A 27,802-nucleotide genomic window follows, 5' to 3' on the forward strand; every position below is an offset into this window, starting at 1 on the left:
AACCCCAACTGGGTGAGACTTCTAAAATTCGGAAGGAGGGGGGCTGGCACTGGACGGGAGGGAGAAAGGGAGGTACGACGACACTGGAACTGGGAGCGAGGGGGGATCCTGGAAGTGGGGGGGGGGGGCTGTTGGATCACCTCGGGGGGAGGGGGGTGGAGGGGGGGGAGCGGTGGTGACCTGGGGGGGCGTGGCGTTGTGGCGAGGGCGGCAGGGGCGGGGCCTCTTGCTGCTGTCATGCGGTTGGTCAGTGCTGCGGGTGACGTACCCGGAACTATGTGACATGAATTAAGGAGATGGAGCCTTACAGAGCGCACAAATGCTTCAAGGCTTGAAGGCTTCACTTTCTCGGCTTCAGAACGTTGGACGTGTTTTTATTATATAGGATATCTATTTTAATGATGATCTTTCTTATACATTAATTGATTTTATGATCTTTATTGTTTGTAGATCCCTGACGAAGGTTTTTCCGAAACTTGGTCAGGTTGGGTCCTGTTTCCATTTGGATAAACTCTTGCTGTGTTTGTCTTTCCTGGAATAGCTGCTTCTGCAGTAGACTGTCTCCTGTTTGTTTCTGTTTCACAAATATATTGAACAGACTTGGCCCCAGTATCGATCCGAGGCACTCCACTACTTACCTTTCTATCCTCTGAGTAGAGGAGTGTGGTAGCCGTGTTAGTCCACTCTTAAGGTTATCAATAGAAATCAAACAAAATAAAACATGGAAAAGAAAATAAGATGATACCTTTTTTATTGGACATAACTTAATACATTTCTTGATTAGCTTTCGAAGGTTGCCCTTCTTCGTCAGATCGGAAATAAGCAAATGTGCTAGCTGACAGTGTATATAAGTGAAAACATTCAAGCATTACTATGACAGTCTGACAGGGTGGGAGGATGGGGGTGGGTCGGAGGTATGCATGGGGACATCAAAGCATATCATTGATATTCTAACAGGATGGGTGTGGATAGGTGAGGGGTGGGGTGATCAACAGAGAAATACAGCTTTATGGTTTATAATGGGCTAGGAACCCCAAGTCCGACCCACCCCCATCCTCCCACCCTGTCAGACTGTCATAGTAATGCTTGAATGTTTTCACTTATATACACTGTCAGCTAGCACATTTGCTTATTTCCGATCTGAGGAAGAAGGGCAACCTTCGAAAACTAATCAAGAAATGTATTAAGTTATGTCCAATAAAAAAGGTATCTTCTTATTTTCTTTTCCATGTTTTATTTTGTTTGATTTCTATTGATATCCTCTGAGTAAATTCCATTTTCCACCACTCTGTCATCTCTCAGTCAACCACTCTGAATCCTAACTTTAGCTCACTAAGTTTATTCAAGAGCCTCCTATGAGGAACTGTGATAAAGGCTTTGCTGAAATTCAAGTAGACTACATTTAGAGAGACTCCAAGAATTTATAAAAATAAATCTTTAAGAGGACCTGCCAGAACCTGTCTGAGCTCCCTCAATTCTGGGATGGATCTCAGAGCCCCATTGCTTTGTCTATTTCTAGATCCTGGAGAAGGATGAATGTGGTCCATTTCCACAATAGTGGAAGTAAGGAGGAGGTTGGGAACTACAGGCCGTAAGTCTGATTGCTGTGATACAGGGGTGTAGCCAGACCTCGAGGTTGGGGGGGGCACATTTTGGTCCGCCTCCCCCCACCCACCGCCGCCGAACATACCTTGGCTAGCCGTGGGGGGGGGGGGGGGGGGGGGGTGTCACCAACCCCCGCCAGCTGAAGCACCACTACACATACCTTGGATGGTGGGGATCCCTAATCCCCATCAGCTGAAATGTTTGCCCAGCACTGGTCTCCACTGCATTGCCTGCCCTGATCTCTCTTCCCCTCATTTCCCGCACGCTCGTTTTAATGAAATTGAGCATGCAGCGACATGAGGGGAAGAGCAGGGCTGGCAATGCGGAGGAGACCAGCGGTGGACAAATGCTTCAGCTGGCGGGGGTTGGGGACCCCCGCCAGCCAAACCATGTGTCCAGAGCCAATTTGGAGGGGCCCAGGCCCCTGTGGCCCTCCATAGCTATACCACTGCCGTGGTAAGTAAATTAACAGAACACTTTTAAAAGAGAGAATAGTAAAGTTTCTGGAATTCAATGGTTTGCAAGACCAAAGTCATCATGGTTTCACTAGAGGCAGGTCTTGTCAGAGATGTAGCGTATTTAGGTTTAGTAAAGCCTTTGACACGTTCCATGTAGACGACTAATAAATAAACTGAGTGCCCTTGGTAGGGCCTAAAGTGAGTGACTGGGTTAGAAACTGATTTGAGTGGAAGGCGACAAGAGGGTAGTGATAAATGGAGCTCACTCTGAGGAAAGCAATGCTACCAGTGGTGTGCTGCAAGGTTCGGTTCTTTTTAACATTTTTGTAAGCGATATCGTTGGGCTGTTTGGTAAGTTTTTGTCTCTTTGTGGGTGATACCAAAATTTACAACAGGGTAGACATCCTGATGGTGTGGTTAATATTTATTTATTATAACATTTGTATCCCACATTTTCCCACCTATTTGAGGCTCAATGTGGCTTACATAGTTCCATAAGTGGTGATTACCAGTTCCAGATAGTAGAAATACATAGTTGAGGTAGAGGGACAGATTAGGTTAGGTTACAGAAGGGAAGTTCGTCCTATGATAAGAGCTAAAGGTAATAGGTTAAACTTAGTTCATGACAAAATAGCTTTACGAGGGAGGAGTTAGCTAAGCTTGAAGAATGGTTCAGAATTTGACAGGATTTAATACTAAAAAACTGCAGGGTCAGGCATTTGGGAGCAGCAGAGTTTAGGGGATGAAGCCCTTTTGTGCATAAAAGAAGAGTGGGACTTGGGTGTGATCGTATGTGATGACTAAGCAGGTTGAAAAGATGACGGCGAAGCTAGGAGGATACTTGGGTGCATAGGGAGAGAAACGGCCAGCAGGAAAAAGGAGGCGATGATGCCCCTGTATAAGACTCTGAGACCTCATTTAGAATATTATGTACAATTCAAAAGATATAAAGAGGATGGAGTCGGTTCAGTGGTCTATGTCATAAAGCATATGGGGACAGACTTAAAGATCTCAATATGGTTACTTTGGAAGAAACAAACAAAATCTGGTCGATATCACTGACTGGGTGACTAGAGAACTGGATCGAAGACGTACGCCAGATCTCGTGTACTTGGATTTCAGCAAAGTCCTTTGATATAGCTCTTCACAGTAGGCTCATGAATAAGCTGAGTGGGCTGAAGTTAGGACCCCAAAGTGGTGAACTGAATTAGAAAGTGGTTTACTTAAGGTGGTGGTAAATGGAATTCAGTCAGAGGAAGAAAGGTGAGCAGTGGAGTCATCAGGGACTGGACTCAATTTATTCAATATAATTACGAGCAACATTTTCCCAAGGGTAAGGAGGACATACTGGATCACATCACCCAAGAGTTCACGGACTGTGACACACACTTCTGCTGATCAGACAGCATGCGTGTATGGCGATTTGCACAGACTCACACTGTGTTAAAGCTCCATGCTGATTACAGAATGTGCATACACCAGACCCTTTTACCACTTCAAGCACACTCAATGCTGTGACGTTCAAACTGTACCAGAGCTTACTACTGAACAACGAATTCGTACGCTGCTCTTTATCAACTGTAATTCACACACTGTGCCAGAGGCTCATGCTGCTCAGAGTGCACACACAATCCTGTTATACAGATCATGATGCTCATACCGAGTCCGAGCGTCATGTCACTCCCAGTGTGTGCACGGACTCCTGTGTGTACTACCTGTGACACTGATACTATGCCAGGACCTCATGCTGATCACAGAGCACACACATGCATGTGATAATTCCTGACTGTGTTACTCACCGGCTTGGAGGATAAAAAGAGAAGAAATGACAAAGCAGAATATGGAGGTTCATAAAGTAAAGAAAAGGAGAGAGCCATGTACTCTGACTTCAAACAGTGCTAAAGTATTATTTTTATTCATATGCAATAACTATCTCCCTGGTATATGGATACAGAATTTTTTTACGTTCTTAAACAATATCAGATGAGGTATATCTGACCCACCTAATTGGCCCTCTTGTTTTCTACAAAATTTGGGTAGAGAAGGATATAAATTAAATTCTTAAACTAAACCATCAGCCTCCCCCACAATCACTGAACCCTGTTCCCTGCCACACGAACTCCCCTGTTTACTAAGCCACACTAATGAATGGAATATATCGGTATTAGCGAGCTGGCTTAATCAATAGGGGGAAAAGTCTAGTAAGAACATAAGAATTGCCATACTGGGTCAGACCAGTATCCTGCTTCTATCACCTTGGCTCAGAGGCTGTTCTAGGCCTTATTTCTGATTTTGTTCTTACCAGTCCCTCTGAAACATTTGCCCATAACTATGTCTTCTCAGTGTAAAGTGGTGGCTAAGAAAGCAAACAGAATGTTAAGAATTATTAGGAAAGGAATGAAATTATTATGTCTTTGTATTGCTCCATGGTCCAACCGCACCTCAAATAGTATGCAATTCTGGTCACCGCATCTCAAAAAAGATATGATGGAATTAGAAAAGGTACAGAGAAGGGCAATGAAAATGATAAAAGGGATGGGACGACTTCCCTATGAGGAAAGGCTAAAGCTGCTAGGGCTCTTCAGCTTGGAGAAAAGACGGCTGAGGGGAGATATGATAGAGGTCTATAAAATAATAAGTGGAGTGGAGTGGAACGGGTAGACGTGAATCGTTTGTTTACTCTTTCCAAAAATACTAAGACTAAGGGGCACACAATAAAATTATTAAGTAGTAAATTTAAAACAAATCGGAGAAAATATTTCTTCACTCAACGTGTAATTAACCTGTGGAAATTAATTGCCAGAGAATGCAGTAAAGCAGTTAGCTCAGTATAGTTTAAAAAAGGTTGGGATAACTTCCTAAAAGTCCATAAGCCATTATTCTATTGCTTTTATAACAATTAAGCATATCGCTTAACTGTATATTGCGTTGAAAACATCTGAGGAAAACAAAACAAGGAAAAAGTTTCTGAAACTATAACTCCGAGAACCCAATAAGAGAGATCGAGATGATGGGAAAAAAAACAAGACGAGGTAAAGGAATTTCAAATCACCTCTAATAGGCAAAAAATTAAGGAAAAGGGAGTCAAATGCTTTTATAACTCTAAGCTAAACAAATAATCTAACACCAAACCTAGGGGAGAAGATACGACAATGGAACTGATACGTTTTCAGGAAATTGAAGAACCAACACCTGTAACACTTGGCTAAAAAGGCCTAGATAAGACAGAGAAAAAACATTAGAACACAAAATTGACTTTGCTATAGCAAAATAGAATGTAAGAATCCAATTTCTATCTGGTTCCAAGACAAAGTCACTATAAATGTAGGTTTAGATGATATTATGGATAGAGAGAGCTTTCGAAAAACTCCATTAAATCCAAGCTAGATGTTTCAGGATTTCTTCCCCTTTCTATATTCTCAGCTGCACCAGTAGACACGTAAAAAAACCCTTGTCAAAGGGGGAATGATTCTTGGGTATCTGAAGAATTTCCCCAAAATATCTTTAATCATATCCATAGCCGAGTTTTAGGGAAATTAATGAATCTCAGATTCAAGCAATGATTAAAGATGTCAATCATTTCCATTTTCTGATGAATTAAATTCTTATCTTTTATTAATTCCAACTGACAAACTTGAACTTTCCCCAATTCTTTATCTAGCTTCCCCATTTCCCCACATAATTTCCTAAGAGCCCTTCATGGCACTTCACCCTGGTCTGGAGAGAAGCAAAACCTCCCCTTTTCTATCTAATTTCTGTAGGTGGGTAGGAGACCACCTTGCCCTTCCTTTTTTGGCCCACATCATCCGAAGTTCCATGGAGCTCACACAAAAGCCACACTCCCTGATGCCATCCTGACCACTCCATAAGCCAGTCTCAAGATGGACTTGGGAAAATCTACTGCTTATATATAGGATAAGCAGCATAAAATCTGTTTTATTTTTTTGAGATCTTGCCAGGTACTTGCGACTTGGATTGGCCACTGTTGGAAACAGGATACCGGCCTGATGGATGTTCGGTTTGTTCCAGTATGGCAACGTTTATGTTCTTATGTGCAAGTTACCCCAACTCTCTTGGAAAACTAATATCAACCTACAGCTGTTAAGCATGTAATGATGGCTGCTCTGTGCAAGGTACTCCAGCCTTCTGAAGGTCTGATACAGCTGTTCTATCAATATCTATTGGCTTGTACTTGTCTTCTCTAACTTTCAACAGTTTTGTATGGACTATGCAAACAATCAAGTTTCTATCTCTCATCATATCATAAGAACATGGGTTGCCATACTGGGACACACCGAAGGTCCATCAAGTCCAGTATCCTGTTCCAACAGTGGCCAATCCAGGTTACAAGTACATGGCAAGATCCCAAAACAGTAAAATAGATTTATGCTGCTAATCCTATCTCTATTTCTGTGGATAATACGCTCATCCTTCCCGTCTCATCAGCACGTAACCTTGGGGTCATCTTCGACTCCTCCCTCTCCTTTGCTTCACATATTCAACAGACTGCTAAAACCTGTCGTTTCTTCCTCTATAACATCACTAAAATTCGCCCTTTCCTTTCTGAGTATGCAACCAGAACCCTCATCCACACTCTTATCACCTCCCGCTTAGACTACTGCAACTTGCTTCTCACAGGTCTCCCACTGAGCCATCTCTCTCCTCTTCAATCTGTTCAAAATTCTGCTGCACGACTAATATTCCGCCAGTGCTCATATTAGCCCTCTCCTCAAGTCACTTCATTGGCTCCCTATCCGTTTCCGCATTCAGTTCAAACTCCTCTTACTGACTTACAAATGCATTCACTATGCAGCTCCTCAGTACCTCTCCACTCTCATCTCTCCCTACACTCCTCCCCAGGAACTCCGCTCACTGGGCAAATCTCTCTTATCTGCACCCTTCTCCTCCACCGCTAACTCCAGACTCCGTTCCTTCTATCTTGCTGCACCGTATGCCTGGAATAAACTGCTAAGCCAGTACGCAAGCCTCATCTCTGGCCATCTTCAAATCTAGGCTAAAAACCCACCTCTTCGTTGCTGCTTTTAACTCCTAAACCTAAACCTTCAACTGTCCCCTATCCTTGATATGTCCTGTCTGTCCTAACCCTTACCTCTTACTTGTCCTGTCTGTCTGTCATAATTAGATTGTAAGCTCTATTGAGCAGGGACTGTCTCTCCATGTTCAAGTGTGAAGTGCTGTGTACGTCCAGTAGCGCTATAGAAATGATAAGTAGTAGTAAGTAGTAGTAAATAAGCAGTGGATTTTCCCTACGTTCATCTTAATAATGGCTTATGGACTTTTCTCTTATGAAGTTATCCAAATCTTTTTTTAAACCCTTCTAAGCTAACTGCTTTTACCAAATTTTCTGGCAATGAATTCCAGAGTTAATTACACGTGACTGAAGTAATATTTCTCCGATTTGTTTTAAATTTACTGCTTAACTTCATTGTGTGCCCCCTAGTCCTATATTTTTGGAAAGAGTAAACAAGCAATTCACATCTACCCGTTCCACTCATTATTATAGACCTCAGCCATCTCTTCCCCAAACTGATTACACAGGTTGCATGTCTACCATCTGCTGGAGACTGAGAACATACTGGTTGACTAGGGGCTGCAGAGGATTATTACAAAGTAACAAATTCTCAAAACCATCTACTGGTAGGCATGCATAACCCAAGTGCCCAGTCCCCAGAAATGTTTTAGGTGAGCTTAGAAAATGTCCTCCCTATGTTGTAGCATGGAATCCTGCCAGGTAGATGGACCTTTGGCAAGTCTTATGTTCTTATGGAAGGTTTCACTCACCACCAGCACATGTTCCAGCAGCTCCAGGTACCCATTGGCGCACTCTTTCCCCATAGCGCAATGCACGCAGACGAACGTCTGAGCTCACTTCTGGATGGAAGGCAGCTCCTGGAGGGAGGAGAAGAGAAAAGGAAATGTCAGTTGTGCCGTGACCAGCCTGTGAAAGGTCTCACAAACATGTGCTTTGACAGGTCCCGAAAATGAAAACATCGGGCCTGTGGAAGTAGTTATCAGAGTGAAAACATCAACCTTAAATGCAACCTTAAAAGCCTCAGATCTGCTTGGAGCAGGGCTTACAACCATAAACAACTTATGAAGGGATTCTTTCCTATCCCTTCCATGGATCTGACAGAAACAAGAAACAGTAAGTATTGCCGCTGTGGGAAAGGCCTCAAGTGAGCTAAGTGGCAACCACAGGACTGAAAACAGCATGGCCTCGCATAGCTGCAGGTCAGAATCTGCCAGTGGGCATGGACACGGCTTTGCATTATAACGGTGTTGGGGCATCTGTCATGAATGCCGGGATACAGCACCCTCCCTGCAGGGGATCATAAGCCAGGCTAGTAGTCCCAGTTAAAAATGAAAGAGACTATGACTCATCAAGTGTCAGGTGGGATAGACAAGGATTTTCAAGAAGGGTGGGGAAATCTGCATGTGGGGGTGGGGATCCATGGTTAAAACCCAAGCTTCAATTAGCTCATGGAGATAGTATCTGCTACTCTGTCACTAACCTTGGTGGTTATGTGGTTTATTACAACGCTTGGTAATAAGATAGAAAAAGGAGCCTGAATATTGGCTAAAAAGTTGGTTTTGTAAGAAGTGAAGATAGCAAGACTTTAAAAAATTTAATTTTATGAAGTTATTCTCACATGTATATAGCTACATAGGCGTGGAAATGACCTGTAATAAATACCTACTGGAGAAGTAGCCTAGTGGGTTAGAGCACTGGGCTGACAACCACAAAGCCCAGTTTAAATCCTGCAGTGTAACCCTTTATTACCTCAGCTACTGTACAAACTTAAGAGTGTAAACTCTCTGAGGACAAGGATATCTTCTGTACTTGAATGTACAGATTAAATAACCATCATTTGAAAAGAGTTGGCTTTAATGTCAGCACCCAGCAAAATAAAAGCACAAAAGCATTTGTTTAAAATTCACTGCTCCCAATGATAATTAGTAATAATGGGTTGGGGGGGGGGGGTGGTCAGAGATCATGAACACAGTTCAGGGCTCCCTCCTGCCAAAACCGTCAAAGAAATCAAATATGGCATGACTTAAGTCTACTGCCAAACAAGCAAATCAACTTAACTCAAGAAGCAGACGTAATGTTCACATCTTAATTTGTTAAGAGGGGGAAAAAAGGTCTCATATTGTCACAGGGATAATGATTATCTTAATCAGCACCCAATACATGGATGAATCCCACTTGTGACCAAGTACAATCATTGGCAAAAAAAACCCCCACCTACCAAATGAATATTTGTATAAGTTTTTATTGTTTAGTGTGTCTGAATTTTTAATTTTTTAAAATTTTTTAGATTTTTATAACCATCAAACAGAATGACAGGCAGTTACTACTACTACTTAACATTTCTAGAGCGCTACTAGGGTTACGCAGTGCTGTACAGATTAACATAAAGGACAGTCCCTGCTCCAAGGAGCTTACAATCTAAAGGGCGAAATGTCAAGTAGGGGCAGTCCAGGCTTCCTGAATAGAGGTATGATGGTTAGGTGCCGAAGGCGACAATGAAGAGGTGGGCTTTGAGCAAGGCTTTGAAGATGGGCAAGGAGGGGGCCTGGCGTATGGGCTCAGGGAGTTTATTCCAGGCATGGGGTGAGGCAAGGCAGAAAGGGCGGAGCCTGGAGTTGGCAGGTGGTGGAGAAGGGTACTGAGAGGAGGATTTGTCTTGAGAGCAGAGGTTACGGGTAGGGACGTAAGGGGAGATGAGGGTAGAGAGGTAGGAGGGGCTGCAGATCGAGTGCATTTGTAGGTTAAAAGGAGAAGCTTGAACTGTATGCGGTACCTGATCGGAAGCCAGTGAAGTGACTTGAGGAGAGGGGTGATATGAGTGTAACGGTTCAGGCGGAAGATAAGACGTGCAGCAGAGTTTTGAATGGACTGAAGGGGGGATAGATGGCAAAAAAAAAAGCTAGTTAGAATAAACCCCCAAAAAGTCTGATGAGCCTGGAGATAAGTGACTCCAGGGCAATGCGGTTCACATTTCTAAAACAAAAATCAGAAGAAACGAAACAAGAACCACATATTTGATAGGAAAGAAACACATACCATTCATAAAGAGATTATTATTATTACTGATAATTTATTGCTTATAATGATTTACCTTCACGTAATATAGTAAAAACATCCAAAGAATATCTCACGCTCATTATGCAAACTGCAAAGGTGTTCTTACAATCAATCCTTTTCACAGGCTTCACATATCAGAGTACCAAACTACCCGAGCAATTGTAGCTTAGAAGATTATCTGAGATTCTGTACATTACTAAAGGCTTTTCTAATAAGTAATATCTTATCAATCAAAAGACAATAAAGTAATGTTGCCGTCTCTCTTATATGTTTTAACATAACCAACACTCCAGTAGCTTCATGACAAAACACAATTATGTTATAATTCTCTGACTGTATCAATATTTTTGTTTTTCTTGACTCTCACATTAAAAATTCACGTATTAAAATGGAGTAAATTAAGGAGATTGGTGATGGGCAGAGCAATTGAGCCGTTTATCGGTTATGGTTCACTGAAATTTATGCTCGGCTACAGGTGTAGCTATACTGAATTCTCCTATACTCCCTTTCACAAATTACATATTGATAGGTTAGTACTCGAGTTTTCCCATTTGATATATTGGGACTGGTTTTGCTTTGCTTCAAGTATCTTTATTTACCTCTCTCTTAGTGAGGTTCCTTCTAGTTTGAAGTTTCTTGATTGTAAGCCACATTGAACCTGAGCTTGTTCAAGTAATGTGGGGTACAAAGGTCATAATAATAATGACTTATTTTGTAGGAAACACAAGAGTGTTTGTTTATAAGGTTGATAGTTTTGCTATCTTTTCTTCTTAATGTACTTTTAGACTCTATATGACTGATTGTAAGCTGTAAATCATGCTGGAGTCTACTTGGGGATTGTAGCAGTATATAAGACGACTCCCAGACTGTTCTTTTACCCTCTCGCTCTCTCTCACTATCTCTAGAATTGTAAGCTGCTCAGATATTTGTTTGGTATGCGGGATTAGCAGGTGCTTAACAAACTTGGAAACTTCTGGTCTGGTTAGGACAAAATCTTAGTTTTCTTGTTTACTGTCTCCAAGTCTATTAGCTCCATATCTATGACTGGCCAGCGATCCAATACACTTTGTAATTTGTTTTCTGTAGGTCTATTCTAGGTACTGTGTCCCTAGAAAACATTAGGAAGAGCTTTAGTACGTCCCAGAGGCAAAAGGGAGATTGTCAGTTTAGGAGCACATGCACAGATGCAGGCAGAGGTGTTCAGCAGGGACTGTCTTTCTTATATGTTTGTGCAGCGCACGCTTTGTAGCGCTATATGAATGCTAAATAGTAGTAGTAGCAGGACCTTCCAAGATTTTAGGGGTAGCGTTAAAATGTTACATGACAAGAGGACAGCATGACAACTGATAACTATCTAAGTCCCTTTGAAAGATTTCCTTCAAAACTATTTAAAAAGGTCACTAGTTTCCACTCTTTTCCATGGTAGCAAAATAGATGACGGCAGATAAAGACTGGAATGGTCTATCCAGTCTGCCCATCAGTCATAGTCATTACCAGTTCATGATTTGACAATGTCATCCCCCTCTTCCAATCTGAACACTTGCTCCCCATTATTTCCCAAGTCAAATACAAAGCCTACAAATCACTTTCCCTCAGCTCCTGTGTATCTTAACAAGCTCCTCATCTTCTACACTCCCAAATTAACTGTTATCTGGTCCCAAATTATAGCATGACCTCTCTCTGTATATCAGGAAAGGGGAAAGGGAATTGGACTAGATATACTGCCTTTCTGTGGTTTTTTTGCAACTACATTCAAAGTGGTTTACATAGTATATACAGGTCTTTATTTGTACCAGGGGCAATGGAGGATTAAGTGACTTGCCCAGACTCACAAGGAGCTGCAGTGGGAATCGAACCCAGTTCCCCAGGATCAAAGTCCACTGCACTAACCACTAGGCTACTCCTCCACTCATTCCACCAATAAGAGCCAACCTCATCAGTGATGTCACAATGGCTTAAAGTCCATTGCACTAACCACTAGGCTACTCCTCCACTCATTCCACCAATAAGAGCCAACCTCATCGTGATGTCACAATGGCTTGATTGCCTGATACTTGGCTCACTTGTGATATTGTGATGTCATAAGGGAAAGGGGAAAGGAAATGGGACTTGATATACTGGCTTTCTATGGTTTTTGCAACTACATTCAAAGCGGTTTACATAGTATATACAGGTACTTATTTTGTACCAGGGGCAATGGAGGGTTAAGTGATTTGCCCAGAGTCACAAGAAGCTGCAGTGGGAATCGAACTCAGTTCCCCAGGATAAAAGTACACTGCACTAACCACTAGGCTACTCTTTCACTAGCAACATTCCATGTAGAATCTCAAATAGGGAAAGGGAAATGGGACTTGATATACTGCCTTTCTGTGGTTTTGCATAGCATTCAAAGTGGTTTTACATATATTCAGGTACTTATTTTGTACCAGGGGCAATGGAGGGTTAAGTGACTTGCCCAGAGTCACAAGGAGCTGCAGTGGGAATTGAACCCAGTTCCCCAGGATCAAAAGTCTGCTGCACTAACCACTTGGCTACTCCTACTCCAACTGACAGTAACTGCCTGCTGAAACTGACGTTTAAGTAATCTGAGACCACTATGGTACAGGGGCATAGCTAGACCTCGGCGGGGGGGGGGGGGGGGGGGGGGGGCACATTTTAGCCCGTCTCCCCCAGCTGCAGATACCCCCTGCCGCCACCAGGTACCTTTGCTGGCGGGGGTCCCCAACCCGCGCCAGCCTTAGTCTTCCTTCAGTGCCGGTCTCCGGCACGTTCGCTGATCTGTGCTGAGTCCTGACTGACGACCTGCAAGCACGAACGCAAAATGGCAAAATTAAGGGACGCCAGTTTCAAAAGTGAGATTTCAGCCTCAACCAGAACAGCAGATATGGAGCGTTTTGGATGTCAAGAAGTGTAGAAATAAGATGCTGTTGGTTGGCATGTGGGATGGTGAAAAAACAGAGAAACATGACAACAGTTAAGGGCCAAATGGCCCATCCAGTCCTGTTTAACTTTTTTGTATATGTAAACCGCCTCAATTTGCTTGCGAGGTAGGTGGTATATGAAATTAATAAATGGTAAACAATGGAGGGTTAAGTGACTTACCAAGGTCACAAGGGATATCAGCAGGACAAACAGCATTTGGATGTGGCTTCCTTGGGTCTTAAGCTGCTGTTCTAACCACTAGGTTTCTACTTCTCTCCTCCAATCCTGGCTGGATTAAATCTCCACTTTGATCCTAGAAAGGCCACTGCTTACCAAAATACTAGTAAAAGTCTCTCAGACATATAACTAGTGAGAAAGACCATCACAGAATGAAGAGCTGGAATAGCTCTGTGACTCTTCATGATCTCACTGATATCAACCCATTCCTGGATGCATGTCCCTGGGATAGCAACCATCCCTACCTTTACTACAGAGATGTCCACCATTTTTGGCAGCTCTGCCTTGAATTGCCTCTACTAGGTCTATATCCTTTCAGACATACAATACTCAGGCATTATTAATCCCTTTTTCCTAATAGGTAGCTCTCTTTCTGCGGAAATCAGCATTCCTTTGGCTCTCTTGGATTTCTGCACCCCAGGTGCACCTTTTTTCTTTACTTAAATATTTCTTGCCAGTCGAGATTATAAAAACTTTAATAGATCCTTCATAAGGTTTATTTTTTTAATTGAAATTTGATATACCACCTTAAACTCATGGCATTCATTTTTACCTCATTCCATCCTCCCACTACTCCCGTCTATCCCACATAATCCCAGCCTTTACCTTTTTCCTCCGTATTTCAATTATGAAGCTTAAATCACTAATGGGCCGATGATCAGAAGCAAATGCAGGCACGAGAGGCTGTCAGCACCATACTAGCACCGGCGTTTGTTACCGCCCCATGATCAGAGACCCCGAGCGCGTGAAGCAGTGTGCTCGCGGGCTCTGGCCTCAACTAGCATGCTAAACAGGGCTCTTACTGCAGACCAATAGTCAATAACAAAAAAAAACAAGACCAAAATGTCAAAACAAATCAGACAGCTGTAAACTGTAAAACTAACCAACATCAAGCATGAAACATACGTCCCAAAATCCATAGGATATATAAACACGAGATCGGCAGTTCATAAATCAGTATTACTAAGAGACTAGATAGAAACGGAAAAACTTGGATTACTGCTCATAACTGAAACATGACTACGCCTCGAAGACGATCCTGCACTAATAGACCAATGCCCACCAGGATACAAAACAATTCACATCAACAGAACAAAAAAGAAGGGAGGAGGCGTTGAAATAATACACAGATCCTCTTTCACAGTGGAATCTGTCGCTAAACACACATCCTTAGTAATTGAAATTCTGGCATGTAAAATCACAGACACAACACCAGCTGACCAACTATGCATCATGATCTTCTACCACCCTCCAGGAAGCTGGTCAAACTCTCAAGACAAATTCACAGACTTCGTATCAAACATCCGCACCAATCAACAAAACGTTCTACTAATAGGAGGCATCAACCTACCCCTAGAAAACAAAATGACACCAACACCAGAACCCTAATGAACTTCATAAAGCAATGGAACTTTAAAACAGCACAAAAGGACACCAATCAGACTTACTAGCTTACAGATTCTCAGAAAACAACAATCACATATTAGGAAACCACAACTGGGAAGAGGTAATATGGTCAGACTACAGCAAACTAACTTTCACACTACAATGGAAAGAAATCATAACAAAAGAGAACTAAGAACACCACACACATTCACAACTACGATGAATGAACAGAACAATGTAACACCAAAGGAAATACACTTCATGTGAAACTGGGACGAAGCAAGCGGAAAACACACTAAACAAAATAGCACCACTCACAATTTATTTATATGTTGCATGATTTGCATCCCACATTTTCCCACCTTTTTGCAGGCTCAATGTGGCTTACAGTATGCCGTAGTGGCGATCGCCATTTCCGGAATGAGAAATACAATGTGGAATTTCATTAAGTATGATAGAGTATGATAGAGTAACATAGAGTAAGTTAGATAATCAGTTCATTTCCAGCGTGAGAGATTAGTTGATGAAGCGTTAACGTTCATTATTGACAGGGTAGTTTAAGCAGTCAGGTATAGAGAATTCGATTTTGTCTAGTTCTGGAAGAGTTTCTTGTTTGGTGTTTAGGATGGATCATTGTGGTATGCCTTTTTGAACAGGTTGGTTTGAAAACAAGAAACAATAAACAGCCACGCCCCTGGTTTAATGACAACCTACATGAAAAAACTATGCAGGAAACTAGGAAGAACACGGGCCAAAAACAAACAGATACAAATAATACCACATGGAGAAACGCTATAAGAAAATATACAAACAACATAAAGGAGGTTAAACAGAACACTACAGCACATATGCGAACTTTGAACAAACTAATACGAAAGAAATATTTGAACTCATGAACAAACTACTGAAAATCCAAGACATACTGGCATCAAATGAAACACCACAATATTTCAAATACAAGATCACAAACATCCATCACTGACTTCCTACAAGACTGCAAAACAAACGACAGACACACTGTGGCAGACAGATCATGGTCCGCATTTAAATCACCCGCACTAAACACAGTAAAGAATCTATTGACAAAAATACGCACATGCATACTGCGTGTTAGACAACTGCCCCAACTACATGATGAAAGACCCACCGGACTGGTTCATGAGTGCCTCAGCAAACACATCACATTCATATTTGCAAAAGGTCAATTCTCAACAAGGTGAAATAGTATTAACACCAATCCCCAAAAGCACAAAAGACAAAATCAGTACATAAGTATTTCCATACTGGGAAAGACCAAAGGTCCATCAAGCCCAGCATCCTGTTTCCAACAGTGGCCAAGCCAGGTCACAAATACCTGGCAAGATCCCAAAAAACTACAAAACATTTTATACTGCTTATCCCAGAAATAGTGGATTTTCCCCAAGTCCATTCAATAATGGTCTATGGACATTTCCTTTAGGAAGATGTCCAAACCTTTTTTAAACTCCGCTAAGCTAACCGCCTTTACCACATTCTCTGGCAACAAATTCCAGAGTTTAATTACATGAGTGAAGAAAGATTTTCTCCATTCGTTTTAAATTTACTACATTGTAGTTTCATCGCATGCCCCCTAGTCCTAGTATTTTTGGAAAGCGTAAACAGACGCTTCACATCTACCTGTTCAACTCCACTCATTATTTTATAGACCTCTATCATATCTCCCCTCAGCCGCCTTTTCTCCTAGTCGCTTTAGCCTTACAAACCTACATAAAACACTACCTCAGGACAATACTGATATCGAACACTTCATCAATAGCTTGGATCCAAACCCTGGAGAATATCCAGTGGACCGAACCTGGTCAAACTTCACGCCCCTCACCGTCAAAACAGTCACCCAGGCAATCAAAAGATTCTCCAGCACCCACTGCAAACTGGATACCTACCCCATACACCTACTAAAATCTGCCCCTGACCGCTTCACAACAGACCTCACAAAGAAACACCAGACCACCCAAAACACAGCAGCCAGGCTGATTATTTGGTAAATCGCGATTCGAAAGTGCCAAACCCCGCCGAGAAAAACTGCACTGGCTTCCAATCAAAGAACGTATAACATTCAAAATATGCACCCTGGTCCACAAAATTATCTACAGCCTAGCCCCAGGATACATGACAAACCTTATTGACTTACCAAGCAGAAACATAACCAGATCATCTCAAACATACCTAAACCTACACTACCCAAACTGCAAAGGCCTTAAATATAAAGCAACCTATGCACCCAGCTTATCCTATATAAGCACCCAACTATGAAACGCATTGCCAAAAGATGTGAAAACAACCTACAACCACCTAAATTTCAGGAAATCACTAAAAACCAACCTGTTCGATAAGGCATACCCTACCGACCCAACATAAATACCTACACCCTGCAACACAGCAAAATCAAAGCTCGTAATGGACACTATTTAACCTTACCCCCCATTGTACCTGAAACACATGTACCTGTCCAACCACAATACCACCTTGTAATTGCTTCTCTACCAGACTCGACTAATGCCCTTACGGTATTATGTAAGCCACATTGAGCCTGCAAATAGGTGAGAAAATGTGGGATACAAATGTAACAAACAAATAAATAAATATAATCTGAAAGATAAAGGTACATAATTTGAAGGTGATTCTTGCTTTGATGGGAAGCCAGTGTAATTTGATTAATAAAGGGGAGGCACTTTCAAAACAAGAGATTTTATATATGAACCTGGCTGCAGTGTTTTGAGCTGTTGGAGTTTTTTCAGCAGGTTCTCCTTACAGCCAGCATATATGGTATTACAGTAATCGAATTGGGATATGTTAATGATTGCACCAATAGTCTGAATGTTTCTAATGACAAATAGGGTCTGATCCTTTTTAGTTTTCAAAGAGAGCTGAAAGATTTTGTGATTACTGAGGAAACTTGAGTATCAAATGTTAAATGTTAGTCTACAATTATACCTAGAATTTTCAGATTATTGTCAATAAGGAATGAAGTGTTGTCAACTGTGAAACTGTTCTAGTCATTTTGGTCAAACAGTTTGGTAATGACCGTGAATTTAGTTTTTTCTTTATTTAGCTTTAGTTTGGATCCTGAGGCCCAGGTTTCCATCATATTTAAGCCAAGTTTTGCCTTTTGTAAGATGTCTTTAACGTTCTTTTTGAAGGTTATGTATATGCATTTGTTAATGCTAGAAGGTACCCCATTCCCCCAACAGAAATCTCCCCCCCCCCCCCCCCCCCCCCGCAGAAGCAGGAACAGGGGTTCAGTGGGGATACTAGGCCACCAGGGTCTTGCTGTTTCAGGGGGTCTGGTGGCCCCACGAACCTCCAGCCCCTGTGTTTGAGAGGTCTGGGCGTTTGACAGCCCGGACCTGTCAAACAAGTGTGGGAGGATTGTGCCACACTTTACCCTATGATCAGAGATAATAGTGGGCATAAATTTGCATGCTATTATCTCTGATCATAGGGGCGATAAAGTCCCGAACTGGTCCAGCGGTATTTTTAGAGCACTGTTTGGAACTGGGCTTTCGTTCATCTGTGCGTAAGTATTTAATTACATCTGTTCCTAACTCAAAGTTTTACTGGTCTAACGTTATATGATGTATTTTACTTTCTGTTAGTATGTTTTGAACATGTTCATACTTTTCTAATTGATATATAAGCCACATTGAACATGAGTTCTACTCGGGCTAATGAAGGATATAAATGTCATAAAATAAATGAACTAAATACCAAAGACATTTACATAATAAATGAAATACAAAAAAACAACATAAAAGGACAAGACAAACACAAATAATAAGGGCTTGTAAAATATAAAACAATACAAACTAAACATGTGAAGTTCTCACCTTACATGCATGTAGCATGTCTGCGATGGCTCTGCGGCTCAAGTTTGCTGTAGCAATAACATCCTCTTGCCGACAGGAGTTTCCAGCAGCCACAGCCTTCGCTGTTGCCATGGTGATGCCTTTGGTCATACGGATGAAATTCTCAGGGGTTGAGGTCTTTGGAGGTGGATCCTGAGAGCTGAACACCTGATGGACATGGGAAATTAGAAGACAGTATAGTACAGGGAGAGGGTGAGGAGAAAACACAGGAGAGACAGGGTAAACAGGTTTCTCCACGTTATAAGGGAGAGAGTAGCATATATAAGAGTAGCCATACTGGGTCAGACCAATGGTCATCTAGCCCAGTATCCTGTTTTACAAACAGTGGACAAGCCAGGTCACAAGTACCTGGCAGAAACCCAAATCGTGGCAACACTCCATACCACAAATCCCAGAGCAAGCAGTTCCTTCCCATGTCTGTCTCAATAGCAGACTAAAGACTTTTCCTCCAGGAACCTGTCTAACATAAGAACATGAGTAGCCATACTGGGTCAGACCAATGGTCCATCTAGCCCACTATCCTGTTTTCCAAACAGTGGACAAGCCAGGTCACAAGTACCTGGCAGAAGAAACCCAAATCGTGGCAACACTCCTTACAACAAATCCCTGGGCAAGCCAGTTGCTTCCCAAGTCTGTCTCAATACAGACTATGGACTTTTCCTCCAGGAATTTGTCCAAACCTTTTTTAAACCCAATACGCTAACCGCTGTTATCACCCTCTACCACCTCCAGCAAAGAGTTCCAGAGCTTAACTATTCATTGATGTGAAAAAAACATGTCCTTCCATTTGTTTTAAAAGTATTTCCATATAATTTCATTGAGTGTCCCCTAGTCTTTGTACTTTTGGAACGAGTAAAAGTAGATTTACTTCTACACCACTCAGGATTTGTAGACCTCAATCATATCTCCCCTCATCCGTCATCCTACACATGCGTGTAGGAGTGATGGAGGAAGGAGACTATATAGGACATAAAAAGATTGTGTAAAGTGGGAGGAGTAGTGAGATGGAACCAGGGGAGCCCAGTTCCAATCCTACTTCAGCTCCTTGTAATGTTCGGCAAGTCACTTAACTCCTCGTTGCCTCAAGTACAAACTCAGATTCTGAGCCCTCCAGGAACAGAAAAATACCTAGTGTATCTGAATGTACAGCGCTTTGACAGCTTCGGGCTTGCAGACAGTTATATAAGAAATCAAATCAAATAAAGTGATGGACACAATGCGTGAAGAGAGGGAATATAGGAAGGTGAGGTTTCAAAGAGAAAGGCTGGAGTACTTTGTGGAAGGGTATTATTATTTGTTACATTTGTATCCCACATTTTCCCACCTATTTGCAGGCTCAATGTGGCTTACATAATACTTGTAACGGCGTTTGCCAGTTACGGAATGAACAAATACAAGGTGATATTGTGGTAGGAGAAAGTTCATGCATGCTAGATACATTAGGGGAACTTAGAGAGGAATAGGAAAGTTTGGAAATGTCTATTACTGTTTTTAGTTTCGTTATGTCGCAGGTAACCAGGTTATTACGTTGGCCTTACTGAACAGGTTTGTTTTTAATAGTTTCCTGAAATTTATGTAGGGCTGAACAGACAGGAGAGAAATGAAAAAGGTAGTTTTAACTGATGATTTTATTTCCTCGAGTCCATCCAAACCAGTCCAGAACATGTGGATTCTGCTCATCAACCAGCAGATTGAGGACAGAGAGCTGTAGAGCTCTGATGAGAGACTTTCTGAACTTAAACATGTATACTCTGGAGGAAGGAGAAGCAGGAGTGATATGATACAGACGTTCAAATATTTGAAAGGTATTAATCCGCAAACGAACCTTTCCAGAGATGGGAAGGTGGTAGAACGATGAGGACATGAAATGAGATTGAAGGGGGGCAGACACAAGAAAAATGTTAGGAAGTATTTTTTCACGGAAGTAGTGGATGCTTGGAATGCTCTCCCGTGGGAGGTGGTGGAAATGAAAATGGTTAACGGAATTCAAACAGCGTGGGATAAGCATAAAGGAATCCTGTGCAGAAGGAATGGATCCTCAGGAGCTTAGTCAAGATCGGGAGGCGGGGCTGGTGGTTGGGAGGCGGGGATAGTGCTGGGCAAACTTATACCGGTCTGAGGCGGGGGCTGGTGGTTGGGAGGCGGGGATAGTGCTGGGCAGACTATACGGTCAGTGCCAGAGCCGGTGGTGGGAAGCGGGACTGGTGGTTGGGAGGCGGGGATAGTGCTGGGCAGACTTATACGGTCTGAGGCGGGGCTGGTGGTTGGGAGGCGGGGATAGTGCTGGGCAGACTTATACGGTCAGTGCCAGAGCCGGTGGTGGGAAGCGGGACTGGTGGTTGGGAGGCGGGGATAGTGCTGGGCAGACTTATACGGTCTGAGGCGGGGCTGGTGGTTGGGAGGCGGGGATAGTGCTGGGCAGACTTATACGGTCAGTGCCAGAGCGGTGGTGGGAAGCGGGATGGTGGTTGGGAGGCGGGGATAGTGCTGGGCAGACTTATACGGTCTGAGGCGGGGCTGGTGGTTGGGAGGCGGGGATAGTGCTGGGCAGACTTATACGGTCTGTGCCCTGAGAACACAGGTACAAATCAAAGTAGGGTATACACAAAATTAGCCACATATGAGTTATCTTGTTGGGCAGACTGGATGGGACCGTGCAGGTCTTTTTCTGCTGTCATCTACTATGTTACTATGATGTATTAGCCACTGTGGAGCCACAGCTCCCCAGTATTCCTGTATCAAAGTGAACACATACAAATGCTCTTCCCAAAAGAATGATGAGAAATCCCAGGTCTCCCATGAAAACACCTGCGACTAGGAGAACGGAAAAAACTTATGGACAAATCAAATTTGATATAGTTCACGAGGAGTGGATTCACCTAGTGGTGATTTTGGGGGGGGGGGGGGGGGGGGGGGCTTAATAGTTGAAGAGAGCGGGTCCTGAAGAACGGGACTCACTTATAAGAAATGTTTCTATTGTGTAGGGGGATTTATGGATTTAGTTTTGCTGTTATATTTTATATTGAAGTTGATTGTTGCTATGATGATTAGTATACAATTGATTGCTTTCAATAAAAATGTACTGATAAAAAAAAAATGTGGGTCACAAAGGCACAAAAAGGAGAGACTGCTCGTCTGTCACACCAGCTCTCAAAAATCCACCAGACTCTAGCATAAGCCAAGGAGGTGGAATGCTTCTGTGCTGATAGGAATGTGGAAATCACTGGCTCTGCAGAGCCATTGTGCCTCAAAAATGCATCCTCTCAAGAGCTGAGCCATAAAAAAATGAAGGGAGACAGATCATCCATGAGCACGGATCCTTGACGAAGCAAACCACTTCTGGGCGAAAGTTTCATGCCCTCCTCTACCTGAAGGTGCACCATGTGTGCGTGAGTGCTATGGCCAGTTTGCAGCCACCAGCACTAGCAGCGCTGGATACATTGCCTCTCTCTGCAAGTCATGTCCTAACAACAGTCACAGAGAAAAAACAGAGAAGGTTTATCGTTGACCACTCCTGAAGAACAGCATCCAGAGTTTCCGTTCCTTCCCAACACCATTAAGTCCATCACTGGCCTGCCCCACCAGCTGGTGATCTTGGCAAAAACCGTCAAAGACAATGCCTATTCTCTAAAATCCAGAGAATTCCTGCTTCAATAGTCCACCTGGAAATTCTCAGTCCCTGCTTTATGCCCTGCTGAGCAGGTCTTGCTCTTCCCACCAGAATAGTAATGATGCTTCAATCATCAGGGCCTGACTCTTTGTGCCTCCCTGCCAACAGACACCATGGCACTGTCTGGAATACGAGACTTTACCATGCACCAGGATGCAGAAGGAGACCAGGACTCTCCTGATGGCCCTTGAATCCAGGCAGTTGATTGACCCCCACCATGCCTCCATCTGCATCCACCTTCACTAGATAATGGGCTCTCCAGTCAAAAATGCTGTCGTCTGTGGTAAAGATCACCCACTGCAGCTACTCCAAGGGCATCCCCTTCGACAGGTTCCACGAGGCAATCAGCACCTCAAACTGGATCTGGCCTCCTCCTTCTAGGGGAGGCAGATTTTATAGCTGTGGTGTTTTTGAAACCACCAAGATAAAAGGGACGAATGCAAATGATACATGTAGGATCGAGCCCACAGCACAATCCCAGGCTCATGGCAACTTCTTGACTCCCAGGAATTGCATTTCTCTTGAAGCTTTCCCTAGGCGGGTATCAAAATGAGCCCCTAGATACTCAGGCTCTGTGACAGGTTCAAGTGGCTTTTGCTGACAATGATCATCCACCTGACTGTCTCCAACTTCTGGACCACCTGAGCAGTGATACTCTCCTTTTCTGACCAAGCTCTGATCAGCCAGTTGTCTAAGTAAGGATGGGACCAACACACCCTTTTCCTTAGAGCCACAGCTATCACCATGGTCAAGCCAAAGGGGAGCACCTGGAATATTGACCCAGAACCATGAACCTGATAAACTTCTGGTGAAGCTCTCAAATGGGAACATGTAGATGGGCCCCTACTTTAGGTCCAACATCATGAGAAGCTTTCATACCACCATTCCCAAAGTGATCAACTTCAGGGTCTCCATCCTGAAATCACCAACTCGCACGGCCTGGCTCACTGCCTTCAGGTCTAAAATAGGCAAGAAGGAACCTTCCTTTTATGGCACAATAAAACAAATGGACTAGTGGCCTTTCCTCTTGTCCTGAGGTGGGACAGGAACTACTGTGCTGAGTGTTGAAATATGGCCTGAATTGTCGCCCTGCTTAGCCAGAGAGTGACATGGCAATTAGCAATGGCCAGGAAAATTCCAGCTTTCTAGCCATTCCCGACTACATTCAGAACCCACTAGTCAGAAATGATCTGGGTCCATTCTCCAGGAACGCGGACAGACAACCTCCTATCCATACCACCAAGGAATGGATTTTCAAGCCCATTGGGAACGTTTCAGGGTCCCTTTCTTTGGTTGAAAACAAGTTTTCAATGCAAGCGTTCCTTCATTTCTTAGTAAAGCGAATGCTACATACCTGTAGAAGGTATTCTCCAAGGACAGCAGGCTGATTGTTCTCACTGATGGGTGACGTCCACGGCAGCCCCTCCAATCGGAAACTTCTCTAGCAAAGTCCTTTGCTAGTCCTCGCGCGCCCGCGCGCATGCGCGGCCGTCTTCCCGCCCGAAACCGGCTTGAGCCGGCCAGTCCAGTATGTAGCAAGACAATATACTTCAAGGGAAGACACAACTCCAAAGGGGAGGCGGGCGGGTTTGTGAGAACAATCAGCCTGCTGTCCTCGGAGAATACCTTCTACAGGTATGTAGCATTCGCTTTCTCCGAGGACAAGCAGGCTGCTTGTTCTCACTGATGGGGTATCCCTAGCCCCCAGGCTCACTCAAAACAACAACCATGGTCAATTGGGCCTCGCAATGGCGAGGACATAACTGAGATTGACCTAAAAAATTTACCAACTAACTGAGAGTGCAGCCTGGAACAGAACAAACAGGGCCCTCGGGGAGTGGAGTGGATCCTAAAGCCCAAACAGGTTCTGAAGGAAACCTGACTGTCGCGTCGGGTATCCTGCTGCAGGCAGTAATGAGATGTGAATGTTGTGGACAGGATGACCCACGTCGCAGCTTTGCAAATTTCTTCAATGGAGGCTGACTTCAAGTGGGCTACCGACGCAGCCATGGCTCTAACATTATGAGCCGTGACATGACCCTCAAGAGCCAGCCCCGCCTGGGCGTAAGTGAAGGAAATGCAATCTGCTAGCCAATTGATATGGTGCGTTTCCCTACAGCCACTCCCCTCCTATTGGGATCAAAGAAACAAACAATTGGTCGGACTGTCTGTGGGGCTGTGTCCGCTCCAGGTAGAAGGCCAATGCTCTCTTGCAGTCCAATGTGTGCAGCTGACGTTCAGCAGGGCAGGAATGAGGACGGGGAAAGAATGTTGGCAAGACAATGACTGGTTTCAGATGGAACTCCGACACGACCTTTGGCAGGAACTTAGGGTGAGTGCGGAGGACTACTCTGTTATGATGAAATTTGGTGTAAGGGGCCTGGGCTACCAGGGCCTGAAGCTCACTGACTCTACGTAGCTGAAGTAACTGCCACCAAGAAAATGACCTTCCAGGTCAAGTACTTCAGATGGCAGGAATTCAGTGGCTCAAAAGGAGGTGTTCATCAGCTGGGTGAGAACGACATTGAGATCCCATGACACTGTAGGAGGCTTGACAGGGGGCTTTGACAAAAGCAACCTCTCATGAAGCGAACAACTAAAGGCTGTCCTGAGATCGGCTTACCTCCCACATGGTAATGGTATGCACTGATTGCGCTAAGGTGAACTCTTACAGAGTTGGTCTTGAGACCAGACTCAGACAAGTGCAGAAGGTATTCGAGCAGGGTCTGTGTAGGACAAGAGCGAGGAGCTAGGGCCTTGCTGTCACACCAGACGGCAAACCTCCTCCACAGAAAGAAGTAACTCCTCTTAGTGGAATCTTTCCTGGAAGCAAGCAAGACGCGGGAGACACCCTCTGACAGGACCAAAGAGGCAAAGTCTACGCTCTCAAAATACAGGCCGTGAGGAGCCAGGGACCGGAGGCTGGGATGCAAGAGAGCCCCTTATCCTGCGTGATGAGGGTCGGACAACACTCCAATCTCCACGGTTCTTCTGAGGATAACTCCAGAAGAAGGGGGAACCAGATCTGACGCGGCCAAAAAGGAGCAATCAGAATCATGGTGCCTCGGTCTTGTTTGAGTTTCAACAAAGTCTTCCCCACCAGAGGAATGGAGGATAAGCATAATGGAGATAAGCATACAGCAGGCCCTCCCCCCAATCCAGGAGGAAGGCATCCGATGCCAGTCTGCCGGGGGCCTGAAGCCTGGAACAGAACTGAGGGACTTTGTGGTTCACTCGAGATGCGAAGAGATCCACCAAGGGGGTGCCCCACGCTTGGAAGATCTGGCGCACCACTCTGGAGTTGAGCGACCACTCGTGAGGTTGCATAATCCTGCTCAGTCTGTCGGCCAGACCGTTGTTTACGCCTGCCAGATATGTGGCTTGGAGCACCATGCCGAGGACGGCGAGCCCAGAGCCACATGCTGACGGCTTCCTGACACAGGGGGCGAGATCCGGTGCCCCCCTGCTTGTTGACATAGTACATGGCAACCTGGTTGTCTGTCTGAATTTGGAAAATTTGATGGGACAGCCGATCTCTGAAAGCCTTCAGAGCGTTCCAGATCGCTCGCAACTCCAGGAGATTGATCTGTAGACCGCGTTCCTGGAGGGACCAGCTTCCTTGGGTGTGAAGCCCATCGACATGAGCTCCCCATCCCAGGAGAGACGCATCCGTTGTCAGCACTTTTTGTGGCTGAGGAATTTGGAAAGGACGTCCCAGAGTCAAATTGGACCAGATTGTCCACCAATACAGGGATTCGAGAAAACTCGTGGACAGGTGGATCACGTCTTCTAGACCCCCAGCAGCCTGATACCACTGAGAGGCTAGGGTCCATTGAGCAGATCTCATGTGAAGACGGGCCATGGGAGTCACATGAACTGTGGAGGCCATGTGGCCCAGCAATCTCAACATCTGCCGAGCTGTGATCTGCTGGGACGCTCGCACCCGCGAGACGAGGGACAACAAGTTGTTGGCCCTCGTCTCTGGGAGATAGGCGCGAGCCGTCCGAGAATCCAGCAGGGCTCCTATGAATTCGAGTTTCTGTACTGGGAGAAGATGGGACTTTGGATAATTTATCACAAACCCCAGTAGCTCCAGGAGGCGAATAGTCATCTGCATGGACTGCAGGGCTCCTGCCTCGGATGTGTTCTTCACCAGCCAATCGTCGAGATATGGGAACACGTGCACCCCCAGCCTGCGAAGTGCCGCTGCTACTACAGCTAGGCACTTTGTGAACACCCTGGGCGCAGAGGCGAGCCCAAAGGGTAGCACACAGTACTGGAAGTGGCGTGTGCCCAACTGAAATCGCAGATACTGTCTGTGAGCTGGCAGTATCGGGATGTGTGTGTAGGCATCCTTCAAGTCCAGAGAGCATAGCCAATCGTTTTGCTGAATCATGGGGAGAAGGGTGCCCAGGGAAAGCATCCTGAACTTTTCTTTTACGAGATATTTGTTCAGGGCCCTTAGGTCTAGGATAGGACGCATCCCCCCTGTTTTCTTTTCCACAAGGAAGTACCTGGAATAGAATCCCAGCCCTTCTGCCCGGATGGCACGGGCTCGACCGCATTGGCGCTGAGAAGGGCGGAGAGTTCCTCTGCAAGTACCTGCTTGTGCTGGAAGCTATAGGATTGAGCTCCCGGTGGACAATTTGGAAGTTTTGAGGCCAAATTGAGGGTGTATCCTTGCCGGACTATTTGTAGAACCCACTGATCGGAGGTTATGAGAGGCCACCTTTGGTGAAAAGCTTTCAACCTCCCCCCGACCGGCAGGTCGCCCGGCACTGACACTTGGATGTCGGCTATGCTCTGCTGGAGCCAGTCAAAAGCTCGCCCCTTGCTTTTGCTGGGGAGCCGCGGGGCCTTGCTGAGGCGCACGCTGCTGACGAGAGCGAGCGCGCTGGGGCTTAGCCTGGGCCGCAGGCTGTCGAGAAGGAGGGTTGTACCTACGCTTGCCAGAAGAGTAGGGAACAGTCCTCCTTCCCCCAAAAAATCTTCTACCTGTAGAGGTAGATGCTGAAGGCTGCCGGCGGGAGAACTTGTCGAATGCGGTATCCCGCTGGTGGAGATGCTCTACCACCTGCTCGACTTTCTCTCCAAAAATATTGTCCGCACGGCAAGGCGAGTCCGCAATCCGCTGCTGGAGTCTATTTTCCAGGTCGGAAGCACGCAGCCATGAGAGCCTGCGCATCACCACACCTTGAGCAGCGGCCCTGGACGCAACATCAAAGGTGTCATACACCACTCTGGCCAGGAATTTTCTGCACGCCTTCAGCTGCCTGACCACCTCCTGAAAAGGCTTGGCTTGCTCAGGGGGGAGAGCATCAACCAAGCCCGCCAACTGCCGCACATTGTTCCGCATGTGTATGCTCGTGTAGAGCTGGTAAGACTGAATTTTGGCCACGAGCATAGAGGAATGGTAGGCCTTCCTCCCAAAGGAGTCTAAGGTTCTAGAGTCTTTGCCCGGGGGCGCCGAAGCATGCTCCCTAGAACTCTTAGCCTTCTTTAGGGCCAG

The 27,802-nt window shown here is 44.7% G+C and overlaps 1 protein-coding gene across 2 annotated transcripts in view; it reads right to left on the reverse strand.

Moving 5' to 3' along the window:
* The window catches only part of TLN1 (talin 1), a 407,659-nt gene that overhangs the window by 2,896 nt on the left and 376,961 nt on the right, over window positions 1-27,802 (reverse strand). For both annotated transcript variants that reach the window (XM_030192770.1, XM_030192769.1), the window contains 2 exons: window positions 18,585-18,770; window positions 7,866-7,973 (listed from right to left, as the gene is read on the reverse strand). In XM_030192770.1, coding sequence (XP_030048630.1) covers window positions 7,950-7,973; window positions 18,585-18,770 — 210 coding nt within the window. In that variant the 3' untranslated portion in view covers window positions 7,866-7,949. The remainder of the gene's footprint in view (window positions 1-7,865; window positions 7,974-18,584; window positions 18,771-27,802) is intronic.

Source organism: Microcaecilia unicolor, chromosome 2, assembly GCF_901765095.1.
Source record: "Microcaecilia unicolor chromosome 2, aMicUni1.1, whole genome shotgun sequence".
Taxonomy (NCBI): Eukaryota; Metazoa; Chordata; class Amphibia; order Gymnophiona; family Siphonopidae; genus Microcaecilia; species Microcaecilia unicolor.